This window comes from Petaurus breviceps, unplaced genomic scaffold (assembly GCF_028583685.1).
Source record: "Petaurus breviceps papuanus isolate PSGF00001 unplaced genomic scaffold, PetGlider_PUasm1.0 173, whole genome shotgun sequence".
Lineage (NCBI taxonomy): Eukaryota > Metazoa > Chordata > Mammalia > Diprotodontia > Petauridae > Petaurus > Petaurus breviceps.
Genome location: NW_027185759.1, coordinates 33,477,071 through 33,497,305, shown reverse-complemented (window position 1 = coordinate 33,497,305; position 20,235 = coordinate 33,477,071). Strand labels below are relative to the sequence as shown.

At 37.7% G+C, this 20,235-nt stretch overlaps 1 protein-coding gene across 4 annotated transcripts in view; it reads right to left on the bottom strand.

The window, feature by feature from the left end:
* ECT2 (epithelial cell transforming 2) overlaps positions 1 to 20,235 on the bottom strand; it is a 63,008-nt gene that overhangs the window by 33,156 nt on the left and 9,617 nt on the right. For all 4 annotated transcript variants that reach the window (XM_069083596.1, XM_069083599.1, XM_069083597.1 and 1 more), the window contains 9 exons: positions 18,889 to 19,071; positions 16,774 to 16,863; positions 15,992 to 16,099; positions 12,791 to 12,864; positions 10,856 to 10,986; positions 10,591 to 10,706; positions 6,722 to 6,784; positions 5,757 to 5,979; positions 1,232 to 1,368 (listed from right to left, as the gene is read on the bottom strand). In XM_069083596.1, the coding sequence (XP_068939697.1) occupies positions 1,232 to 1,368; positions 5,757 to 5,979; positions 6,722 to 6,784; positions 10,591 to 10,706; positions 10,856 to 10,986; positions 12,791 to 12,864; positions 15,992 to 16,099; positions 16,774 to 16,863; positions 18,889 to 19,071 (1,125 nt within the window). The remainder of the gene's footprint in view (positions 1 to 1,231; positions 1,369 to 5,756; positions 5,980 to 6,721; positions 6,785 to 10,590; positions 10,707 to 10,855; positions 10,987 to 12,790; positions 12,865 to 15,991; positions 16,100 to 16,773; positions 16,864 to 18,888; positions 19,072 to 20,235) is intronic.

Genomic DNA, 20,235 nt, shown 5'->3' with positions numbered 1-20,235 from the left:
TAGATAGATAGATAGATAGATAGATAGATAGATAGATAGATAGATGGATAGATGGATAGATAGATAGCAACAGAATTAGGTTCCTCAATGAGAACCTAAAACTAAAATTAATGGTTATACCATTTGAAATACAGAAAATTTCTCATGTAATGGAAATAGAAAGGAAGAAGCATGCTGCCATGGTTTAGGCTGCAGTCTTTCAAATGAAGGCTTTGATAAATTCATGCTTAGCATTCTAGCATATGAATGCTATACCAGCTTTCCTGTTATGTTCCCTGGGCTTCTGAAATGCTAATAATGATAATGATGACAATGACAATGATGATGATGATAGCATTTCTACAGAGCTTTAAGGTTTGGTTTGTAAAGGGCTTTACACATGTACTTTTATTTGATCTTCATATTTAATCTTTGAAGCAAATGATGATGGAAGGAGGAATCTGATGAGGAATTTGAGGCTTAGAGAGGTTATGTGATTGCCCAGTCACACAGCTAGTAAGTGGCTGAGGTCCGGATTTGAATTCAGTCTTCCTGTCCCTGAGCAGATGGGTGGAGAAGCGATGGGTCTAGAGTCAGGAAGACTCATCTCTAAGTTGAAATCTGAGTCTCAGACACTTATTAGCTGTGTGGCCCTGGGCAAGTCACTTAACCCTGTTTGCCTCAGTTCCTCATCTGTGAAATGAGCTAGGAAGAAAATGGGAAACCACTCAAGTGTCTTTGCCAAGAAACCCCCAATGGAAGGTGAAGGACTCAAGGACTTCCGGATTCCACTCTCAGGGGTCTTCTGTTCCCCCACACAGCTGACAGCAGCCACGTTTATGCTCCCAGGGAGCTGCCTACCAAACAATGGCACTGCAGAAAGCTAAGTTCTAATGTAAACAGGGAAGTGGAAAAACAGCCCAATGCTGAAATCATCCCTGAGACTCCAAACATGTTTCTTTAAAAATCAGGTGGAGCTTCACAAGGGCCTCTCAGAGGGGTGAGGAGTGGCATTAAATTCATCCCACATGAACAGAAGCCCTATTTCTCCAAGAACATTAACTTCTTTGAAGTCTACCATTGTGCTGACTGCTTTTAGAGAACAGCTCATAGTCCCTACTTCCAATTCTGGCCATACACATTTTAGCATCCTAATTGTAGAGTCTGTCTTCACATCTTTTTTCTAGTACATATATTTTGAATCTTACATCAGACACATCAAAACAAACAAATCCCACCAATTTGGACTTACCTGAATAATTGTTTCCAAGATATTTACATAATTACTTTCAGTCTGATAAAGTTCTTTTGCCACCTGCCACCTTGCTGACTGCTTTGGAGGAATAGGAGTGGAATTTTTGGAAGGCTTAGTACAAGATTTTGGTGTTTCTAAAAAAAAAAATTTTTTTTTAATTTCTAAACGCAAAATGTTTCAAAAAAGCAAAGTACTCATTTAACTTCAGGTTTAAAACAAGTTAGTCTTACAAATGTAACCAAATCAGTACTTGAGCTACGAATAGTATTTTATACCCTTAAATCATCATTTCGGTGGATTCTCACAGCTTCATAAAGTAATAAGAATCCCCATTTTAGTAGGAAAATGAAAGAAAAAGTTTAAATGGCATTTAAAAAAGAAGCCATACAACAAGTACCAGGGCCAGGCCGTAGAAATCGAATTTCCTCTCATTGTTAATCTAGCGTTATTTTCTCCACCAGAGTCCTAACATAAACTGGTTTCCAGGTCAAAACTATCTTTTTAGAAACTTGGAAATTCCATATTCTGAAAGTTTATTAACTCTGCAATATTTAGTATCCAAGTATCAGCACAGTTAGTCATTTTTCCTGCACTGATAAGACTGAGATGTTATACAGCAAATCTTTCAAAAGTAAATTCCGTATTTGTATTTAAAACTATACTCCGTAAGATCAAACTGCTAATGCTAACTTTAAAATTTTTATCTCTTAATAGTCACCTCAAATTCTTTCAAAAGCAAAGGTTTGTTTTGCTTTTTAAGTAAAACTTGCTAATTAAGTACTTTTCTTCTCAAACAAAAGTTTCTACAAAAATTAATTTCCTATGCCAGGAAAGAAAACCTATTTACCTTTTGTATATTACTAACAACTCTTACTTGAAACTCAAGCAAAATGTCTTTGCAAAGAGCAAGCCCTCAATAGCTTACTTGTTGGGGAAAAGAAAATAACTTAATACAAAAAAAGTAGATCCTTCATTCCACAGAAGCCCCTAGTTTAAGCTTCTGTGCAGGATACATCAAAGTTGTATAAGCATGGTCCCTTCTTTGACACAACTTAAAAATACAGCATAAGAGGTAGGCTGCCCGTGCCTTGGCCACAGACCCCAAATGCCTCCTTTTACAGATGAGAAAACTGAGTCCTTGTGCAGCCTTCATCCCAGTATGGCTCAAAGTAGGAAGACCAAGTTCTCAGAATCTGAGATAAGGGGGTGGCCACTACTGCCCTCATTTTACATTCAGTTCAAGATCACCAGTAAGAAAGGAGAGCTGGGATCCAAATCTTCAGTGTCCAAAAACAAGTGTTCCTACTGCACCCTCGTTACTTCCTAAATACTGCTCGGGAGCCCAGAGGAAAGAAGGGGCGCTTTATTCTAGACATGACAGGACGTAAACAGCAGAATCTAGACTGTGGGAGGACACACAGACTGGAGGGTGAATCTGGAATCAGGAGAAGGGCTTGAATCCTGGCTCAATACAAGCTGCGTGATAACAACTCAGTCACTTCACCTCTGAGATAGGGTTTTCTCAAACTAGCATTTCTTGTCCTCACCAAAGGAAAAGTGCTTGCAAATCTTAAAGCACCATGTGTGAAGTGCTATGCTGGTTGGTGTGAAGGATTTTATTGAAGAGTAATGGCAGTTAAGGTTAGACAGGAGGCCAAGTTGAGACTACAGAAAGCTTTTAACCAAACACTGAGTGTGTGCTTGCATGTTTGTTTTTAAGGAGATGTGGGCACGTTGGCAGTGTAGTGACAATAGACATTTGTGTGGCATTTTAAATTTACAAAGCACTTTGTTCCATTTGATCACCATAAATACCCCAGGCATTACTGGCACCCTTTTAGAGATCAAGAACATGAGGCTCCAAAGTGCAGTGATTTGCCTCATATCACCTCTGACTCTAAGTGCAGAAGTCTTTTTATCTCATGCCGCCTCTCAAGGTAGATGGGAAGGTGCTAATTGAAAGGAAGAGATGAAGGCACAGGAGAAAAGGGATGAACAGCACAAAGTCCAATATGGTGTTTCCCAAATAATGAGTAGGAAGATCTCTTTTTAATAGCAAATAATTTCACAAATCCCCATGATAGTAATTATGTGCTTATTGACTTTTTTTAAAAAATGACCAAAGTTATTATGAATTCAGTAATGATTTTAAATGATTATTTTATTAAAGCACAAAAGAACTGCTAGCATTCTTCTATGCTATGCTTCTCCTATAGGATTTGCTTAAGGTCACTGGAATTCCAAGCAATAGATCAAAATATTGCAATATTCTCTTGACTATTTCTGCCAAAATATCTATTAGAAATTGGTGGGGAAACCTATCCTGGGCAACAGCTAAATTCATCTGATTAGAAGTTAAATCTCTAAGCATGAAAAATGATATCACAAAAATTCGTAAGCGACAATTCTCAAAGATATAACAATATATCCTATTTCTCAGCATTCAAAGTATGTTAGATGCATGAAGTTTATCAGTCAAAACCAAAGCAATTCTATCACTAAGAAACAAATGTGACACTTCATGAAATCTGAAAATAAACAGCTCAGGTCTTCAGAGAAAAAGAATAGGTCAAGAGCATTTCTTTCAAAGGGGCCAGAAAATGTGTTTTCCTTTCAGAAACAAATGAAGCATCAATAACATAAAACCATCATCACCAAATATACTATTCATATTACTATATTTTGGGAAAACTAAAGATAGAAATGACAATGCTTTGTACACAGAAGGGCATGTATATCTTGGTGATGACTCCAAAGCCCACCCCAGGAAAAACACTGAAATAAAAGAAAAAAGAGAGCGCTCAGTAAGAGGATCAGGATGGACGTGAGGGTCCCTCTTCCATCAAAAGAGGAGGAAGGACAAGATGAAGACCAAGGTATTTGGGGGCAGCAGGGAGATACACTGGCTCTAGTCTGATACTTCTGGAGCTAACTCCAGGTTCTCTAAGGATATTCCAGGGAAGCACATTAGCCAAGTCCTCTAAATCTGGCCACAATGGGTATGAGTCTGGTGATAGTCTAGGTGACTGGGGATTGGCCTGGTTAAGTTTGGAGAAGCTTATCACTAGTATACAAGCTGATGGACTTCTCCGTCACAATTCTCAAAGCTACAGAGGTGTTACATCAACACGGGTGAAGAGAACCAACAGAATTATAGGCTCTTCAAGGCTGTAATGAAGAAACTGAAGACATAATACAGTAGATGCAGGTGGTGGCACTGAGTAGTAAAAGGGGTGGGAAAAGTCATCCAATATCTTCAACGATGTACATTTCTCTAGTTACCTAACAAAGCAAATTTACAGATATAGAAACCTTTACTCTTTCCCTACTTAGCTATTTCTTCATCTAAATAATTGATTGATCCTATGTCTTTCATTGGCTCTTTTCTTCCCTATAAGGGATGTTTCTTGAAATTTAATCCTGAGTCATTGACTCTTTTCACCTTATAAATTCTCTCTTTAGAGATCACATTTACTCTTCTGGTTTTATCCAAGGCCTTAATGAGGATGATCCCCAAATCTCTAGTTTTAGCCACAGGTATATACCCCAGTCCCATTTTTCAGACTGAATGCTATTTGCACTTCAATACTCTGCCATCATATCCAACTGTTCCTACTCTTTTCCTACCCAACATTTCTTCTTCCCAAAACCAACCTCCATCCCCCAGCTTCTACATTCATGCTAACGGTGACACCATCTGTATGGTGTCCTGGCGCAACGACTTAGTCATCACTGGTGCTTTCCAATCCCTCATTCCCACCAAGCTTCTTTTCTTCCTTCTCACTGAGATGACAGTCGTTCTCTCCTTTCCAAACCTACTATTTGCTCTCCTTACAATTGCCTTTAGTCTCCTTATTGTCTACTTTCTCTAATTCATCTTACCTCAGATTTAGTCATCCTTTTTAAGCATCTCCTTCCACCTGCTGAAAGATCTCCTGAAGGATAAGGGAAATGAGCTCCGCTGTCTGATTTTCAAGGCCTTCTAGAACATGGCTCTAAGTAACCTTTCCACTCTCTTATTTCCTACTTCTCTAAAATAACCTTACAATTCTTCCAATAAGTCTACCGACTGTCCTGATACATACTTTGTACTTTCCCATCTTGTATTTAAATCTGACCCAATCTTAAATTTCCAGCATAAATTTCATCTCCTCAAAGGACAATTCATCAAAAAGCCTCCAAGTGCACAGCACAATCACTGCCCTTATCCATTCTGCTAACTAATCACATATTTTGCAACATCTTATGGTGGTATAGAATGCTGTTACACACTTTGTACCCCTATCTTTTCTCCACAACTATTTTATAGGTCGTATGAAGATAGGAACTATGTCTTATGCTTTTTATATTCCTCAAATTCCTTAAGACTCTGCTTTTTACATTATAGGTAATCATACAGGCCTGTAATAAATGGTTTTGACTGACTACAATAGAAATATGTGAAGAGACTCTCTCCACTTACCTATATTCTAACAAGATTTGTATTTAATATTCAAAATGAATTTATTAGAACGCAATTTACCTCCATAGTTACTACTGGAGTCCGGTGTGTTGGAGATATCCAACAGTGACCCTATAGAAAGGGAATGTTCAGCCGATGGGCGTTTACGAGGGGGGAATGGGGATATATCAGTTTCTCTCGCCAGCTGAGCAAGTGTCTCTTTTAAACGGCGTCTCTTACGATTGCTGTTTGGGGTACTCAAAGAAAGGAGTGACACCGATTTCTTGAGTTCAGGAGTATTAGCCTAAAGTCAAACACAAATGCTTTGTATTAGTTATTAAGACATGAAAATATATATATACATACATAAAAGTGTGAGTGTGTGTGTATTTATATAAATGGGGACAGCTAGGTGGTGCAGTGAACAGAGCACCGGCCCTGGAGTCAGGAGGACCTGATTTCAAATCTGGCCTCAGACACTTAACACTGACTAGCCATGTGACCTTGGGCAAGTCACTTAACTCCAACTGCCCTCCTGCCCCCCCCCACAAAAAGAAAAATAAAACCCAAAAAATAAATATCTCTATGTATACATTAACCACACTATAGTCCAATTTGTACAAAATTCAGATCTTACATTTATTTCAGACAAGTCTGAAGCCTTATGAAATTTAATAGTAAATAAAGAACTGTAATTGCCTAAAAGTAAAATTTTGATTAACTTTCTAAAGTATGTTTTACAATTTTATATTAGGAACATGAGAACTTAAAAAAAATCATAGAAAGGGTCTCCATTTGGGTTTCTATTATTCTGAATTTATTGACATGATTGTTTTCATTTATGGCTGGAGGAAAAATAACATTATTTTGTAACTAATTTAAAATTATTTTCTATGAATACTAAGGCTTTTGCATATCAGTTCACATATCTCAGAGGCCTGGTCTTTGAGATAAAAATTATGAAGTACTCTAAGGATTAAAAGAGGCTATATTTACACCATTTATTACATGTTCTCTCTGAATGCAAGAAGAAATAATTTTTATACCTTTTCATATAAATACATAGATTCTCCAGCTCTGGCATCCATCTGAATACTGCCCCAGAACCACTGAAAAGGACCAAAGGAAAATAATTCAACAAAGAAGACTTGAAATCTTTATTATAGAACAGAATAATTTGAGTATGTAAAAATAAAAGTATCTTATACAACAAAAAGTAATGCATCTAGAAATAAACTAATGGGTAAAAATCATTATATCAAACACTTATAAAAAAGTCTGGCATATAAGTATAAAAATAGATAAAAATTATCATATTATTCATATATATATTTACATTATTACTCAGTTTGCCATGTCATTAGTCAAAGGACAACAGATTAAAGGATATGAAAAATATGAATTAACCACTATGTAAAAATGTGTGTCAAATGTCTAACAACTACAAAGATATATATTTTAAAATTTAAATTTGAAATTAAAGGAACCTTGATACCTGATACCCAAACGGACAACAATAATAAAATACAAACAAAATCACTGGCATGGCTGTAGTTGGAAAAAAGAAAATAAAAAAGAACACAGCATTACTTTGTTGATAAAGTTATCAAGCTGTACCCAACTTATCTGTGGAGAAATTTACAGTTATTTATTAGGGAATATACAATTATTTTGGCTAATAATTAACAGCTAGGATTCAGTTCTGAAAAACTAAAACTATCTCTACAAATCATTTCACTTGATCATCACGACAGCCATGTGAGGTAGGTGCTATTATCCCCATTTTACAGATAAAGAAACCAAGGCACAGAGAGGCTACTTGATTTGCTCTGAGTCTAGTTTCTGAGACAAGATCTGATCCCAGACCTTCCCGACTTCATGTGTTCTGTACTCCACCTACTCTACCATCTAGCGGCTCACAATCCCACTGCTGGGCCACAACCCAAAGGGAACGACGGGGAAAAGAAAATCTGTACAGAAATATCGTTAGAAAAACTTCTGGTTCAAAGGAATGAAAAGGAATGTATTTATTATCAAGCCCTTACAGTGTACCAAGGCCTGTCCTGCTGCGGATGCTACAGCACAGTAAGAACTCAGTACAAGCCTCCTGAAGACAGGGCTTACGTGCTCGAGAAGCTCACATTCTACAGGGCAGACAACATACATGGGAGGCTTCTGCTTCTGCTACAGCTCAGAAGAAGATGCCCAGAGGTTCTTAAGGTACTGAAGCAAAGCAGATGGGAATGCATCTTTTGCCACTATTTCCCCTGATAAAATGATTCACTTGACCAGAACACAGATTATCTACAGTGGTGAGAGCTCCTTCTCTGGGTCTTCAGTAGCTGTGAGTGTTAAGCTGGCCAGGCTTAGCACATGTATAGACAGGAAGCTCCCTGGACAAAGGCTGTGGGGATCAGGTGGTGTAGGAGAGGCAGCATGTTGCTATTCCAAGGGCTGCTGGTCTTACCTGCCATGGTTGGCAGCTGGTTAGCAGTTGGTGAAGGTGTTCTCCACAAAGGTTGCTCCCCCCACCCCACCTTACCATCAGTGATGGTGGTGGGAGGTAAAGCTGGAAGTAGGATCACAGTCTGCAGGATGCTACTATTTCCAGGGCAAACGCTGCAATTTCAAGGCTTGCGTTTACCTTGCCCATTAGTGGCAGCTGCTAAGCAAGTGCTCCTGATTATAGCAATAACAGGTCCCCTCACCAAAAAGGTTACCTTCCACTGCCTTGATAACAGCTCCAGAGGCTGGTCTGGCAGCTGAGCCAACATAACAGTAAAAATGAGAAACAAACTGGATGTCGAATAAGGGGAAAGGCTATGAAAATAATGGAGTGTTACCAGACCGTATAAATGAGCGGCAGTAACGCATGTGTGAAGGACCACACTCAAGTTCAGGAAAATCTGGAGTCAAGTCTTTCTTTCCTGGGCTCCCTAATGGTTGTGTCACCCAAGGCAATTCACTTAACCTGGCACTATAGGAGACTACTCTTTCAAAGTCTGTGGAGTATAATGGGCCTGCCTTTTATCACTGAACTCATTTGGGTACATGCCTAACATCATAATCTGAGTCAGTGTATGGACATTCCAGTCACTCGGCATAATTTCAAATGGCTATCCAGAATGATCAGAACCCTATCCAGCTCCACCACCAGCTCCAGCAGTGTGCCCCATCTCTGCACAGCCTTTTCAATACTAACTATTCCCATCTTTCACCACCTTTGTCCATTTGCTGATTATGAAATAAAACCTCAGAGTTGTTCCCATTTGCATTTCATCATTAATGATTTAGAGCATCCTTCAAAAAACTGTTTATATGCTTTGCTTGAAACAGTTTATTTACTCGAGAAAGATTTTTGGCCTTTCATTATTTATGATATTTGGTACAAAAATTCTTTCCCAGTTGATCCATTCCTTTCTCATCCTAGTTGTAGTATTTTTTGTACAAGCAAAGAATCATAAACAAGGCATCAACTAGAAAAGAATTACATAATTGTTGTAAAAGTGAAGCAAAATGATCATAAAAATGTAGACAATGACTACAACAATGTCAACACAAAGTGCAGCAAAACAAGCTGAATGCAGGTAAATTGTGGTGACCAGGCTTAGTCCCAAAAGAAAACATCTGAGATGGCATCTACTCTATCTTTTTGTAGGAGTGTAAGGGATACAGATGTGGAACACGGCATATTAGACTTTCCTCAGTACCTTGGTTAGTTTGCTTTCCCTTACCTTTATTGTTTAAGGAAATGGTTGAGGGGAAGGAACAATGAGGGAAAGAAAAACATAACAGTTGCTAATCTATATTGGTTGGAATTTCATACACCAATGCAATCACATCTGGATGGAAAAAATAAAAATAATGAATATGGAAAAACATGAAATTAAGAAAAAAAGGATCAGGGCAGCCAGGTAGCACAGCAAGTAAGAACACCGGCTCCTGTGTCAGGATGACCTGGAGATTGAATCCCGGGCTCAGACACTTAGTACCCACCCAGAAACACCTGGCCGTGTAACCTTGAGCAAATTACTTAACCCCAATTGCTTAGGGGCAGCCAGGTGGCTCAGCGAGTAAGAGCACCTGCTCCAGTGTCGGGATGACCTGGAGATCAAATCCCAGGCTCAGATACTCAGCACCACACCCAGAAATAACTGGCCGTGTAACTTTAAGCAAGTTACTTAACCCTGATTGCTTTTAAAAAAAAAAGAAAAGAAAAAAAAGGATCAAAACCACTATAGAAGTTACAACAGAAAGAAAAACAATGATGAAAACTAGTACAATGTGAGTACTACTATGGTAAAGTTCATACTACACCTTTTGAGTAAAGGACTTTTAAATGGTCATTAACAACTTTCAAAGATGTGTACAATCACTTACAATTTAGTTTTTAATTTCATTTTTGTTTTCTCTTACCGTTTTCTATGTCTGAATAATGATTTATGAATGGAAGTTGAAATATTTTTATATACCTCAATGAATCCTCCATCGATGCAAAGAACAAGCCAATCCCACTTGCTTGTCCCCTGCATCCTTAACTGCTCCCCTATGGATCCTCTAGAGAGCAGCTGGGCAGTACGCTGGGTGTTCTCCTGTAGGGCAATGGTTCTTAACCTGCAGACCACGAACCTTTTTCACTTAATAACAGTTCCCCTCTAATTGATCTCTGTTGTCAGACATGGTTTCATGTATTTAAGAACAATGTTCTAAGAAGGGATGCCCAGTCTTCTCCAGACTGAAGAACCCCTGCTTCGGGGTCTGGTTTGGTCTCATGGATGGGGATTTCCTGGGAGCCAGGTAAGCATGGAAGCTGCCTGGCGGTTGTTCCTCACTCTTGGTACTATACAAACTTCACCTTCCTCAGAACATACCTAGACAATGTTTTTTAAAAGGTTTAACAAGTAGAATTACTTGCCTCTTGTTTTACAACATAAAGTTTCTTTGAAGGTTCAAATGGAAGCTGTTTTATTGCATTTTCTTCAACTATGAGGTGTGTGCACCGTTCATCTCCAACTGGCAAATAGTGACCTCCTAAAGTGAAAGGTAAAAGCCAACAGTGACTAAAAGGTTTCTTTCCCAATCCAAACATTTTAAAATTTATAGAATGAAACAATACTAGATAAGAGGAGAAAATTAATTTCTTTGATTCAACCCCATTTAAATGTATCAAATTAGATCACCTTGCATTTCAGTCATTTCTTCCATATTAGCCTTCTCCTCATCTGAGAATCCCAGAAAACTCAGCATGCAATCTTGAAATGGAGGGACTTTAAATTCATTTCTAAATTCATCAGCTGCAGCACAGAAATCCCTAAACACAAAGACAATCAATCAATGATCATTCCTTAAACATGTGCCCAGTGCCAGGCACCAAGCTGGGGAGACAAAAACAAGAAGTCAGTTCCTGCTCTAGGGGTGCTTACGTTTAGGGTTAGGGAAGGGGAAGAAACAGAACAAGTATAAGACAGAGGAGTTCCAGAGAAGCTTCGTGCATAAGGTGGTGCTTAGCTGAGCCTTGCTGGAAGTAAGACAGCAGGCAGAAGGCAAAGGCAAGAAGAACAGGTGACAATATGGAGAAACATGATGAACAAGGAGGGTAATAGAACATGGGGTAGGGAAGAGAGACTGGGGCCATGTGGGGAAGGGTTTTGAAAGCCAACCAGTTTGAGGATTTCATACTCAATCCCTGAGGCAACAGAAAGAAGCTGGAGTCATTGGTGTGGGGAGTGCCTTTGTCAGACCAGTACTTAGAGAATATTCCTTTGGCAACAGTGTGGAAGATAGACTAGGATGGGGAAGAGTCCTGAGGTAGAGATCAATATGGAGGTGACTTTGACAGTCCAGGCAAAAAAGTGATGGTCCTGATCTTGGGCAGTGACTGTGAGAGAATCTAAGTGAGCAAGGCTGTGGAGATAAAAATGTGGACCTAAATGGCCATGTGAAATGAAGGGGAATGGGGAGCCAAGGATGATTTGACCTAGTTGGTAAACTCAGGACACTGGAAAAATGGTGATGCCCCCAGAAGGCAGAAAGAAATCTAGGAAAGGAATGAGTTTGGGGGAGAAAGAGGAGTTAAGCCCCAATTCAAAAATATTAACTAGACCAAATTTGTAAAACTCTTCTAATTGCTCAGAGGCTTTAAAATGTGAATAAACAGTCATTGAAAATAGTGCATCTCTCATTCTGAAGTGGAAATTGAATATAGCAATTTATTTTGCCATGAATGATCTCTTTAAAAAAAATTCCAATGGGTGGCCAGGTGGCTCAGCGAGTAAGAGCACCGGCTCCAGTGTCGGGATGACCTGGGGATTGAATCCGGGCTCAGATACTTAGCACCACACCCAGAAATAACTGGCCATGTAACCTTGAGCAAGTTACTTAACCCCGATTACTTTAAAAAAAAAATTCCAATCCCTGCCCTGGTCTTTTTTATATGAATGCCAAAGAACGTTAAAATCTGTAAACACTTTAAAACGGTGAAACAAAAGGATTAAAACCTACAGAACCAAGAGCCTCCTCCTTCCTCCCATTCTCTTCCCACTGCCACCATCCTCCTGGCAGTTACCACTTGTCTGATAGCTCTGGCTAACCTCCATCCTTCCTTCCTTCAGCCCGCTTTGCATATGGCTGCCAAAAGCATCTTTTTTAGATATAGATCTGGTCCTATCTCCTACTGCTCAAACACCTCTGCCCAGCATTCAAGGAGCATCATGATCTTCTGCCACTTCCTACCTCTTCCTAAAGCAGACCACGTAATGAGGGTATGAACTGAGGTGGGAGCAGCAGAAGTAAAGGAAAAGGAGGGGACGTGAGAAAGACGACCAAGATACAAACAACAGCACTTGGCAAATGGTTCAATGTAGAGACCAACAAGAGCCTGTAATTCATCGTACTAAAAATTCCCAAGAAGATTCTGAGGAGATAGCAGTCACATAATGGACCTTCAATTGTGGGGACTTTTCTATCCACGTCCTTCTTCTTGGACTCTATTCTCTTACATTTTCCATGAAACCTTAAATTTCTTCACTTAGGGAATAAGACCGACATTTAACTTCATGTGCTGAATTCTAGTGAGATCTATGGAAGAAATTTAAATACTTAAATAAAACACCTACTGTTCATTTCTCCTTTCCCAGGCCTTAAAAATCCATTCTGGCTTCATGATAGGAGTGCCTAGACTAACAGCAGCCTAAAATAAACAAAATCATTATTAATAATAACAATAAGTCAGTAATTAAAGGATAGTCATCTCATATAGCTCCAACTTTAATTGCTATAAAGAAGTTATAAATTAGTTTATACAAATTCATAATACAGCTTGTATAATTTTGAGACAAAGATATGGAAAATATTATTACAAAAGAAAAATGTAAAGTTTCATATAGTAAAGGTAAAGAATCTATTATCCAAAAAACTCCAAATAATTCGATTATTTTCTTGCAGTGAAATTTATTTTCATAAGTAGAAGCATCCCCAGCCAAAACAAGAACATTGGCAAAGTTCATTATCACAACTTCCTTTATCTCTAGTTTCTTTTCTGAAGGAGCCCAGCAAAGAAGGCCTCTTAGAGGCCTGCCATGCCCATAACCCCTTAGTGTGAGTGACTTTTTCCATTATTCTGTCCAGGGCTCAAGACTCTATGGAAAATTCCACCTGCTATATATCAAAAACTTCTCTGCAAGGACTTGGCAGAATTTAAGAAAAAGTAAGATTCCCAGCACTCATATACTCATTTTACTTGATAAGGAGGCAACACTAAGTTAAGCTCAAATGACTATTTCTTTCTCCTTGTAAAGAGCAGAAAATTTAAAGAACCATTTCACATAAGTAGATATAACCTGTACATATACTATTTATACAACCTAATTTTTCACTTATTACCTAAAACCAAAGTGTATTTCCATCAGACAAGACTAGATTCCGTTTTCCATGCTATTGTATCCCTTGGCAATTTCATTCAATCATTACCACAACTTCAACTATGATCTCTAAACTGATGCCTCCCAAATCTGTATCTCCACCCTTGGTCCCAAGCTTCAGAACTGCACGTCAAGCTCAAAATTGCAAAACAAAGATCCTTTCTCCAAAACTTACGCCTCCTTCTGTTTTCACTATTTCTGTCAGTGGACCCATTATAAGCAAATGAGATCTCTTCGAAGCACTTTTAAAAACTTTCAAACAGTATACAAATGTCAGCTTATTATCACTGGCCCAATATCCAAGCGTTATCTTTGACTCTTCCCCTGCCCTCACTTGTGATATTCTGTTACCAATTCGCATTGATTCAACTATACTATAATCTCTCTCCAATAAGCTACACTGTTTTAAAGTTTGCATAGGACTTTTGCCCACAACAATCCTATGATGTAAGTCTTTCTAGTCTGATTATGCCCTTCTACCAAATGAGAATATTAACAGTTTAGAGAGGTCCACATATTCACCACCACACCCTAACTTGTGCCACCTTCCTTCTCGGCCCTTCTAAGCCCTCATTCACAGCACTAACAGTTTGATTATCTTTCATCTTCCCCTTCTCTTCATACAGCCTTTCCAGGATTCTCTTCCTTCTCCTCAGCAGCACAGGCAAAAGTGATTTATCTTAGGCTTCTTTATGCCCCCCCCCCCCGTTACAACATGGTGATGGATGCATAGAAGGTATTTTGACTTGTCCAGATATAAGACAACAAGTCTTTTTCTTAGTGTCAAAAGCAGCACATCAGTATATAGAATAAAGCCCCCCTCAAAATTTTAATTCTCCTAATGCCTTCTAGGTACCTATAAGCAGCCTATTATCTACCCACCTTAGCAACATAGTCAGCTAACACTGCATATCAAAGTGCAGTTATTCATAACTGTTCTTTATAAATACCACAGTTCTATTCAATCCATGAAATATTTATTAAGTACCTATTTTGAACAACATACCAGGGCTCAGCAATGGGGATACAAAGATGAAAAATGGCACGTTCCCTCCCCTGGAGGAGTTTATAATCTAATGAAGGAGATGGAGATAAAGAAGTACAATACAAGGTGGGCTATGATGAGGACAACAGAAGTCTAGACAAGTGCTCAAAGAAAATCTGAGAGGAAAAGGTCGGGAGAAGGAAAGAAAGCAAAATCAACAAGACATCAGGAAGCAGGAAGCACTTCAATACTTCACGGAGCTGAAATTTAATTGGCATGTGTTTCCACCATCAGAAATCACAATCCCCCTAATACTTTTTACTGAACTGTCTTTGGGAGTGGTTGTGGCTGAAAAATTCACTGGCAAGGTCAACATAGCAATGAGCTTCTTCAAACTCAACTAGGCTCCTCTTAAAATGACAGAAAGTCCATCATTGGACCAATACTTAAAAGTTTGTTAGAAACTGTAAAGGGGTCCCCTGAGCTTGTCTTTTGGAGTTGCCATATTTTCCAGAGACACTCGACCCAGAACATGGAGAAGGCCCTGAATTGTGTCAAAGATGGAAGGGTCCCCCCCACCCAGGTTAACATAATTTGTTATTTGCATCCCAAATTGGATTCCTTGTGTGTCCATGGGAGTCAAGACAGGCACCAGGCAGTATGTCTGGGAAATCTGCTTATGCAGCTGGGACCCCTGTAGATTTGAAAACCCTCCTATCTTCATAGTCTAGCTGTTCCCAAGAGAAAAGAATGGGCCTTTTGCCAACCCTTGCTCCTCCCCTTCAGAAGGGGTTTTGTCCTTTTCCTGCCTTTATAGCACCTTTCTCCCTCTAATGTCATGCCCCTTCCTATATCTCCTCCCTCCTTTGTTCTGCTGTCATAACATGCAAACTTCTGTAAAGACTGGTAGCCCTTTGGGCTCCACATGCATGTTCATTTCTCTTGTAATAAATCTGGTTTTCACATGAGTCTCGTGACACTATGATTGCCTGTTTGACAAGTTGATGTATAATCGCAGGACCCATTACGATGACCTGAGCTCCACTAGTATTGTACACAAGCAATCAGAGTCCTAACCAAACCATAATAGCCAAAGGAGGGCTTTGGTCAAGTCACTATATATGGTTAATGACCATAAATTAAGCATGAGAAATCTATAATACTACCCTATATTTCTCTACCTGGTTAAAAAAAAGTTCAGTTAGGCTTCTGCCTTCTTCATTGGGGAAAAAATTCCCAAATAATTTATGTTTTACAGTTGAAGAGACCCACAATGAGGTGGCTTAAAAATCTTGGTTAAGTAGAACAAAACTCCTTCTGTCTTGTAAATAATTGAAAGAATACTGCTGTATCACACTACTTATAAGGCAATATGTTATGTGAAAGTTAAAGATATAACAAATCATACATACCCTGAATTTTTCTCCTTGTGTACAATTTGCCACCAAATGTGTAACTTTAGAATTAAAGTCCTTTCGGATGGTTCCACCCATATAATGGGCCAAAGTCACCAATTTGACCTCAAGAAAAAACAAAAACACAAATTATACATTATCAGTGTAAACTTGTTTTAGATTAAATTATTTCTACAAGATTTTTCATGAGATTCATTTTTATCATACAGATTAAAGACTTAATAGCAATAATAATAGCTTAATAACCTCAAAGTCTTAGGAAAAAAAGCCTTTACTTGAACTTAATGTAAGCAATGGTTTTAAGTGTTCTTATTTACATTCAGAATTTTTTCCACAACGAACACCACATGCTGCATCAAATTTGAGTTTTTCCCCCTTCAGTAGTCTCTATTTTATCAAACTGATTTCCCCTTTCATTTCCCTCAAAAACAAAAAATAAACAAAATCAGATATTAAATTCTTATTATTTGCAATATTCTGTGAACCAGAGAAGTCTCTGAAGACTGAAATAGTACATTATTTCAAGGCTGTATATTCAACACTAGTTACAAAGGTATATAAATCAGATATTTAATTCTTTTCCAAGTTTTGTCCATACAGATTTTAAAATAATCTCTTCAGAACTGCTCTAAGTTTTTTTTTTAAACTAACTGATCTGTGCTATTTCTTCCTTCAATTATCTCTTTAAAATGACAACAGTACAATTAAGGCTCTCAATACAGTTTACAAAATTATCAGAGGCACCCTTTGTGGTGGTTGGTTTGTTTAAAGAGACTTACCAGTTCTTCTTTCTTCCTAAATCCTGTAAAGCACAGCACCAGATTCACCATGCTTGCACAGTACAGAGGGCGGCAAGAATATGGCAAAGGCTGAAAGAGAATTACAGACTTAGAGCAGGAAGAGACTTTTCAGGCTATCAAGTCTAATTCCTCTCACTTTACAGATGAGGAAACTGAAACTGAATGATTAAGTGACTTGACAAACATCAGATAGGTAAGAGTATACAGGATTTGAACTCAGTAGGCAGGATTTGAACTCAGGTCTTCCTGAGTCCCAGCCTCTATTCATACACTGCATATAGGTTCATGATTACTTTGTAAGGTAAGAGTGTTTTCTACTTGATTTAATCCTACCTGATCCCTTTAGTAAAAATAAATATAATCACTCAAGTAGACAAAGAAAAAAACAACTATTTTTAAAAGATTCCCAAATCTTTTCTATCTTCAAATATTAGTCTCTTGAAACAGTTTTCTCTTTGGGAATAAAACCACTCACCAAGAATATAAATTCCTAAATCAATTTAGGATTAGTTTACACATAACATAACATTACTCTTACAGAAAATTTCAAAGAGAGATTTTTGTATGTTCACTTCAATCCAAATTGTACACTATACAGATAAAATATTGTTTGCAAACAAAACTGCAGTAAACACTTCCACTGCTTGAGTTCTCATTAGTTATTAAAAATGAGTAAAGAAATTTAATAACATTAAAGATCATAATATTTTTTGCAATTAAAGGGGGGAAAAGCACTTTATTAAAATATATCCATTTTGAAGATGGAAAAAATAGAAACAAATTAAGCAATTATTCAACACTCAGTTGGTCACAGGTGAAAAAAGAACCCATTAGGAAGGTTTTCTCCACAGAATCTATCAAAATTCATCAGTATTACTAACTTCATTACCTAAGAGTATTAAATTATCCACTAAAAAATTTACTTTGAGACCACATCAAGAAATTTTAATTAGAAGACAACTGTTACACAGTAAATATAGCATAGAATAAGATAATTCTAAAGAAACAGAAATATAAAAACAAAATAATATAATAAAATCAAAAAATAAAGTATATGACAAAGAACTCTTATTTTGAACCCTTCTGGTTAAACTATATTTAAGAGACACAGTATGGCATTAATGAATAAAGGGGCCAGTCTCAGAACCAGGAAGACATAGTTCCAAGTGTCACCTCTGACACATACAGGTGATCTATAGAACTCTCTAAGACAGTAAGAGGAATGTAGAAAAGAGGCAGCTTGACGGTAGGATACTGGGACTCCTGAGTTACATTGGCAGGAGTTTCCTATAGTAGTGAAATCACTAGTCCAATCATCATCCCTATAAATATAGTTTCATAGGTATGAGACTAACCAGCAGTGAGATTTATTGGCCACAAGGCTTTTATTATGTAACAGGAAAACATTGATAACAACATTGCAGCTGCTATTATTTCTATACTAAGAATCTGATGCCCAATTAAATAGGTTTTATCATAAGGTACTCCTATGGCACAATTACCACTCTTCTAATTTATACTACAATCGTACAATGCCAGAAAATAAGAAAAACTAACACCCTGCTGGTTAGGTACCAAATCACAGACTGGAGAGCCAGAACATTCCTTAAGTATCCCTAACCTAGATCAATCTCCTTATTTTACAGGTGACAGAGAAAAGGTGGCCCCAAGATGTCAAGGGACAGGTCCCAGATCTCAGTTATTAATAGAACAGGAACTAGAACCCAAGTTGGACAGATTCTCAAGCAAGCATTCTTTCTTTCTTTAGATCAGACCCGTGATTTCACTGGTACAGGAAATTCCAAAAACGAAAACTCCCTCTACTGATTCAAATAAACAACTTCTATGTAATGTAGTTTTAAGGAGTGAGTAGTATGGCCAGGGTCCCACAGCCACCTGTCAGTGGCAGAGCCCAGATCTTCCTCCCTTGGTAAGATGGCCCTCTATGAGTCGTGCCATAACGCCTCCCTTGACAATACTAGTATGGTATAGTAGAATACGGCAGATCTAATGCAAAGGCAAAAAACTTGATTTGTGACATACATGTACAAACAGTTCCAATTCTGAAAAGTTAAAATTAGCTTATACTCTTACCTCCTCTTTTTTTGCACAATTAAGCACAACTGGGGGTCCAAGAATTCTATAATCAGCCTTATATAAGTCATTGAAGACAGCATCCTGAAAGTCCATGACCACAAATATGTTTTCAAATTCTGGAGAATCTGAATCTTCAAATTCCTCCACTGATTCCATCTTCAGGTAGGGCACTTTTATTTCCTTGATTTTTATAAATGGAATATTGTAAGTATGAAGCATTTATACATGTACAATTAGTTAATAAAGTAACTCTAAATAGACATTCCACATTGAATACCATTTATCCATCAAAAAAATACATATTTAAGATTTGTTATTCAATATTAGTGTTACACTTAAGTTTAAAATGGAAAATATTGTCTTAGTCTATATGCTGCTATTACCTTACAAACTTTCAATTAGTTCTAGACTGAAATACCTGAATGGATGACAATTAAACATCAAATCAATTGGTTTAGATACTGATAGAAAATATCATGGAAGAATAACAAATTTAAAAGAGATATATTAATTATTTCCATGAAAAAGGCCAAATATTCTTCAGCACTGATTGCTTCTATTCTATTATTTTGGGCTGACTTTAAAAAAGTAGCCTATAAGCAGCCTTTTTGTGAAGCAAAAATTTTTTTAATTATAGTAGATGTTAACGTTATAAGGATCTATAATTTTATCAGTGGGGATGCTTCTTCTACCAACATGAATCACCACTATTCTTTAACTCAATAGAGATTTTTGAGAGTTATCACAGAAGAAAAATTCAATACCCTGTAGTCAAACTGGTGATGAGCATTTCTGAGCTTAACTAGGTTTGTCTTGGGAAAATAGGGACTTAATAATAAAAAATAACAAAAATTCACACTTAGTGCTTTCAAGTTTGAAAAGCATCTTACATGAATCATGTCATTTGAGTCTCAATACCCTGCTGGGTATATTTATTAGTATTACATATATAGGTGATGTAACTGAGACTAATGATCTGCCCAGATCACTTAGCTAATAAGGATCCACTGATAGTGGGGTTTGAACTCAAGTGTTTCTAATTCCAAGTTCACTCCTCTATCCAATGCACTGGGCCTCTATTCCAATACTTTCTAGCTTGGTAGGACTGCTAGAGTGCACTCTCCATTAGCTGACACTTTGGAGACCCAGGGACACTGCCATGCAACAATGAAACAGCAGGGGATATACAGCATAATGAAAAACTAAGACAGAATAAAATTTAACTTTAAATTAAATTTAAAAAATAAACATTCTAATCAACATTACATACTGGAAAGAAAGGAAATGTGAGATGGAGCAGTAAAGGCTGCCCTTTATCTAAAAAGAAATCAGTATGAACTACCA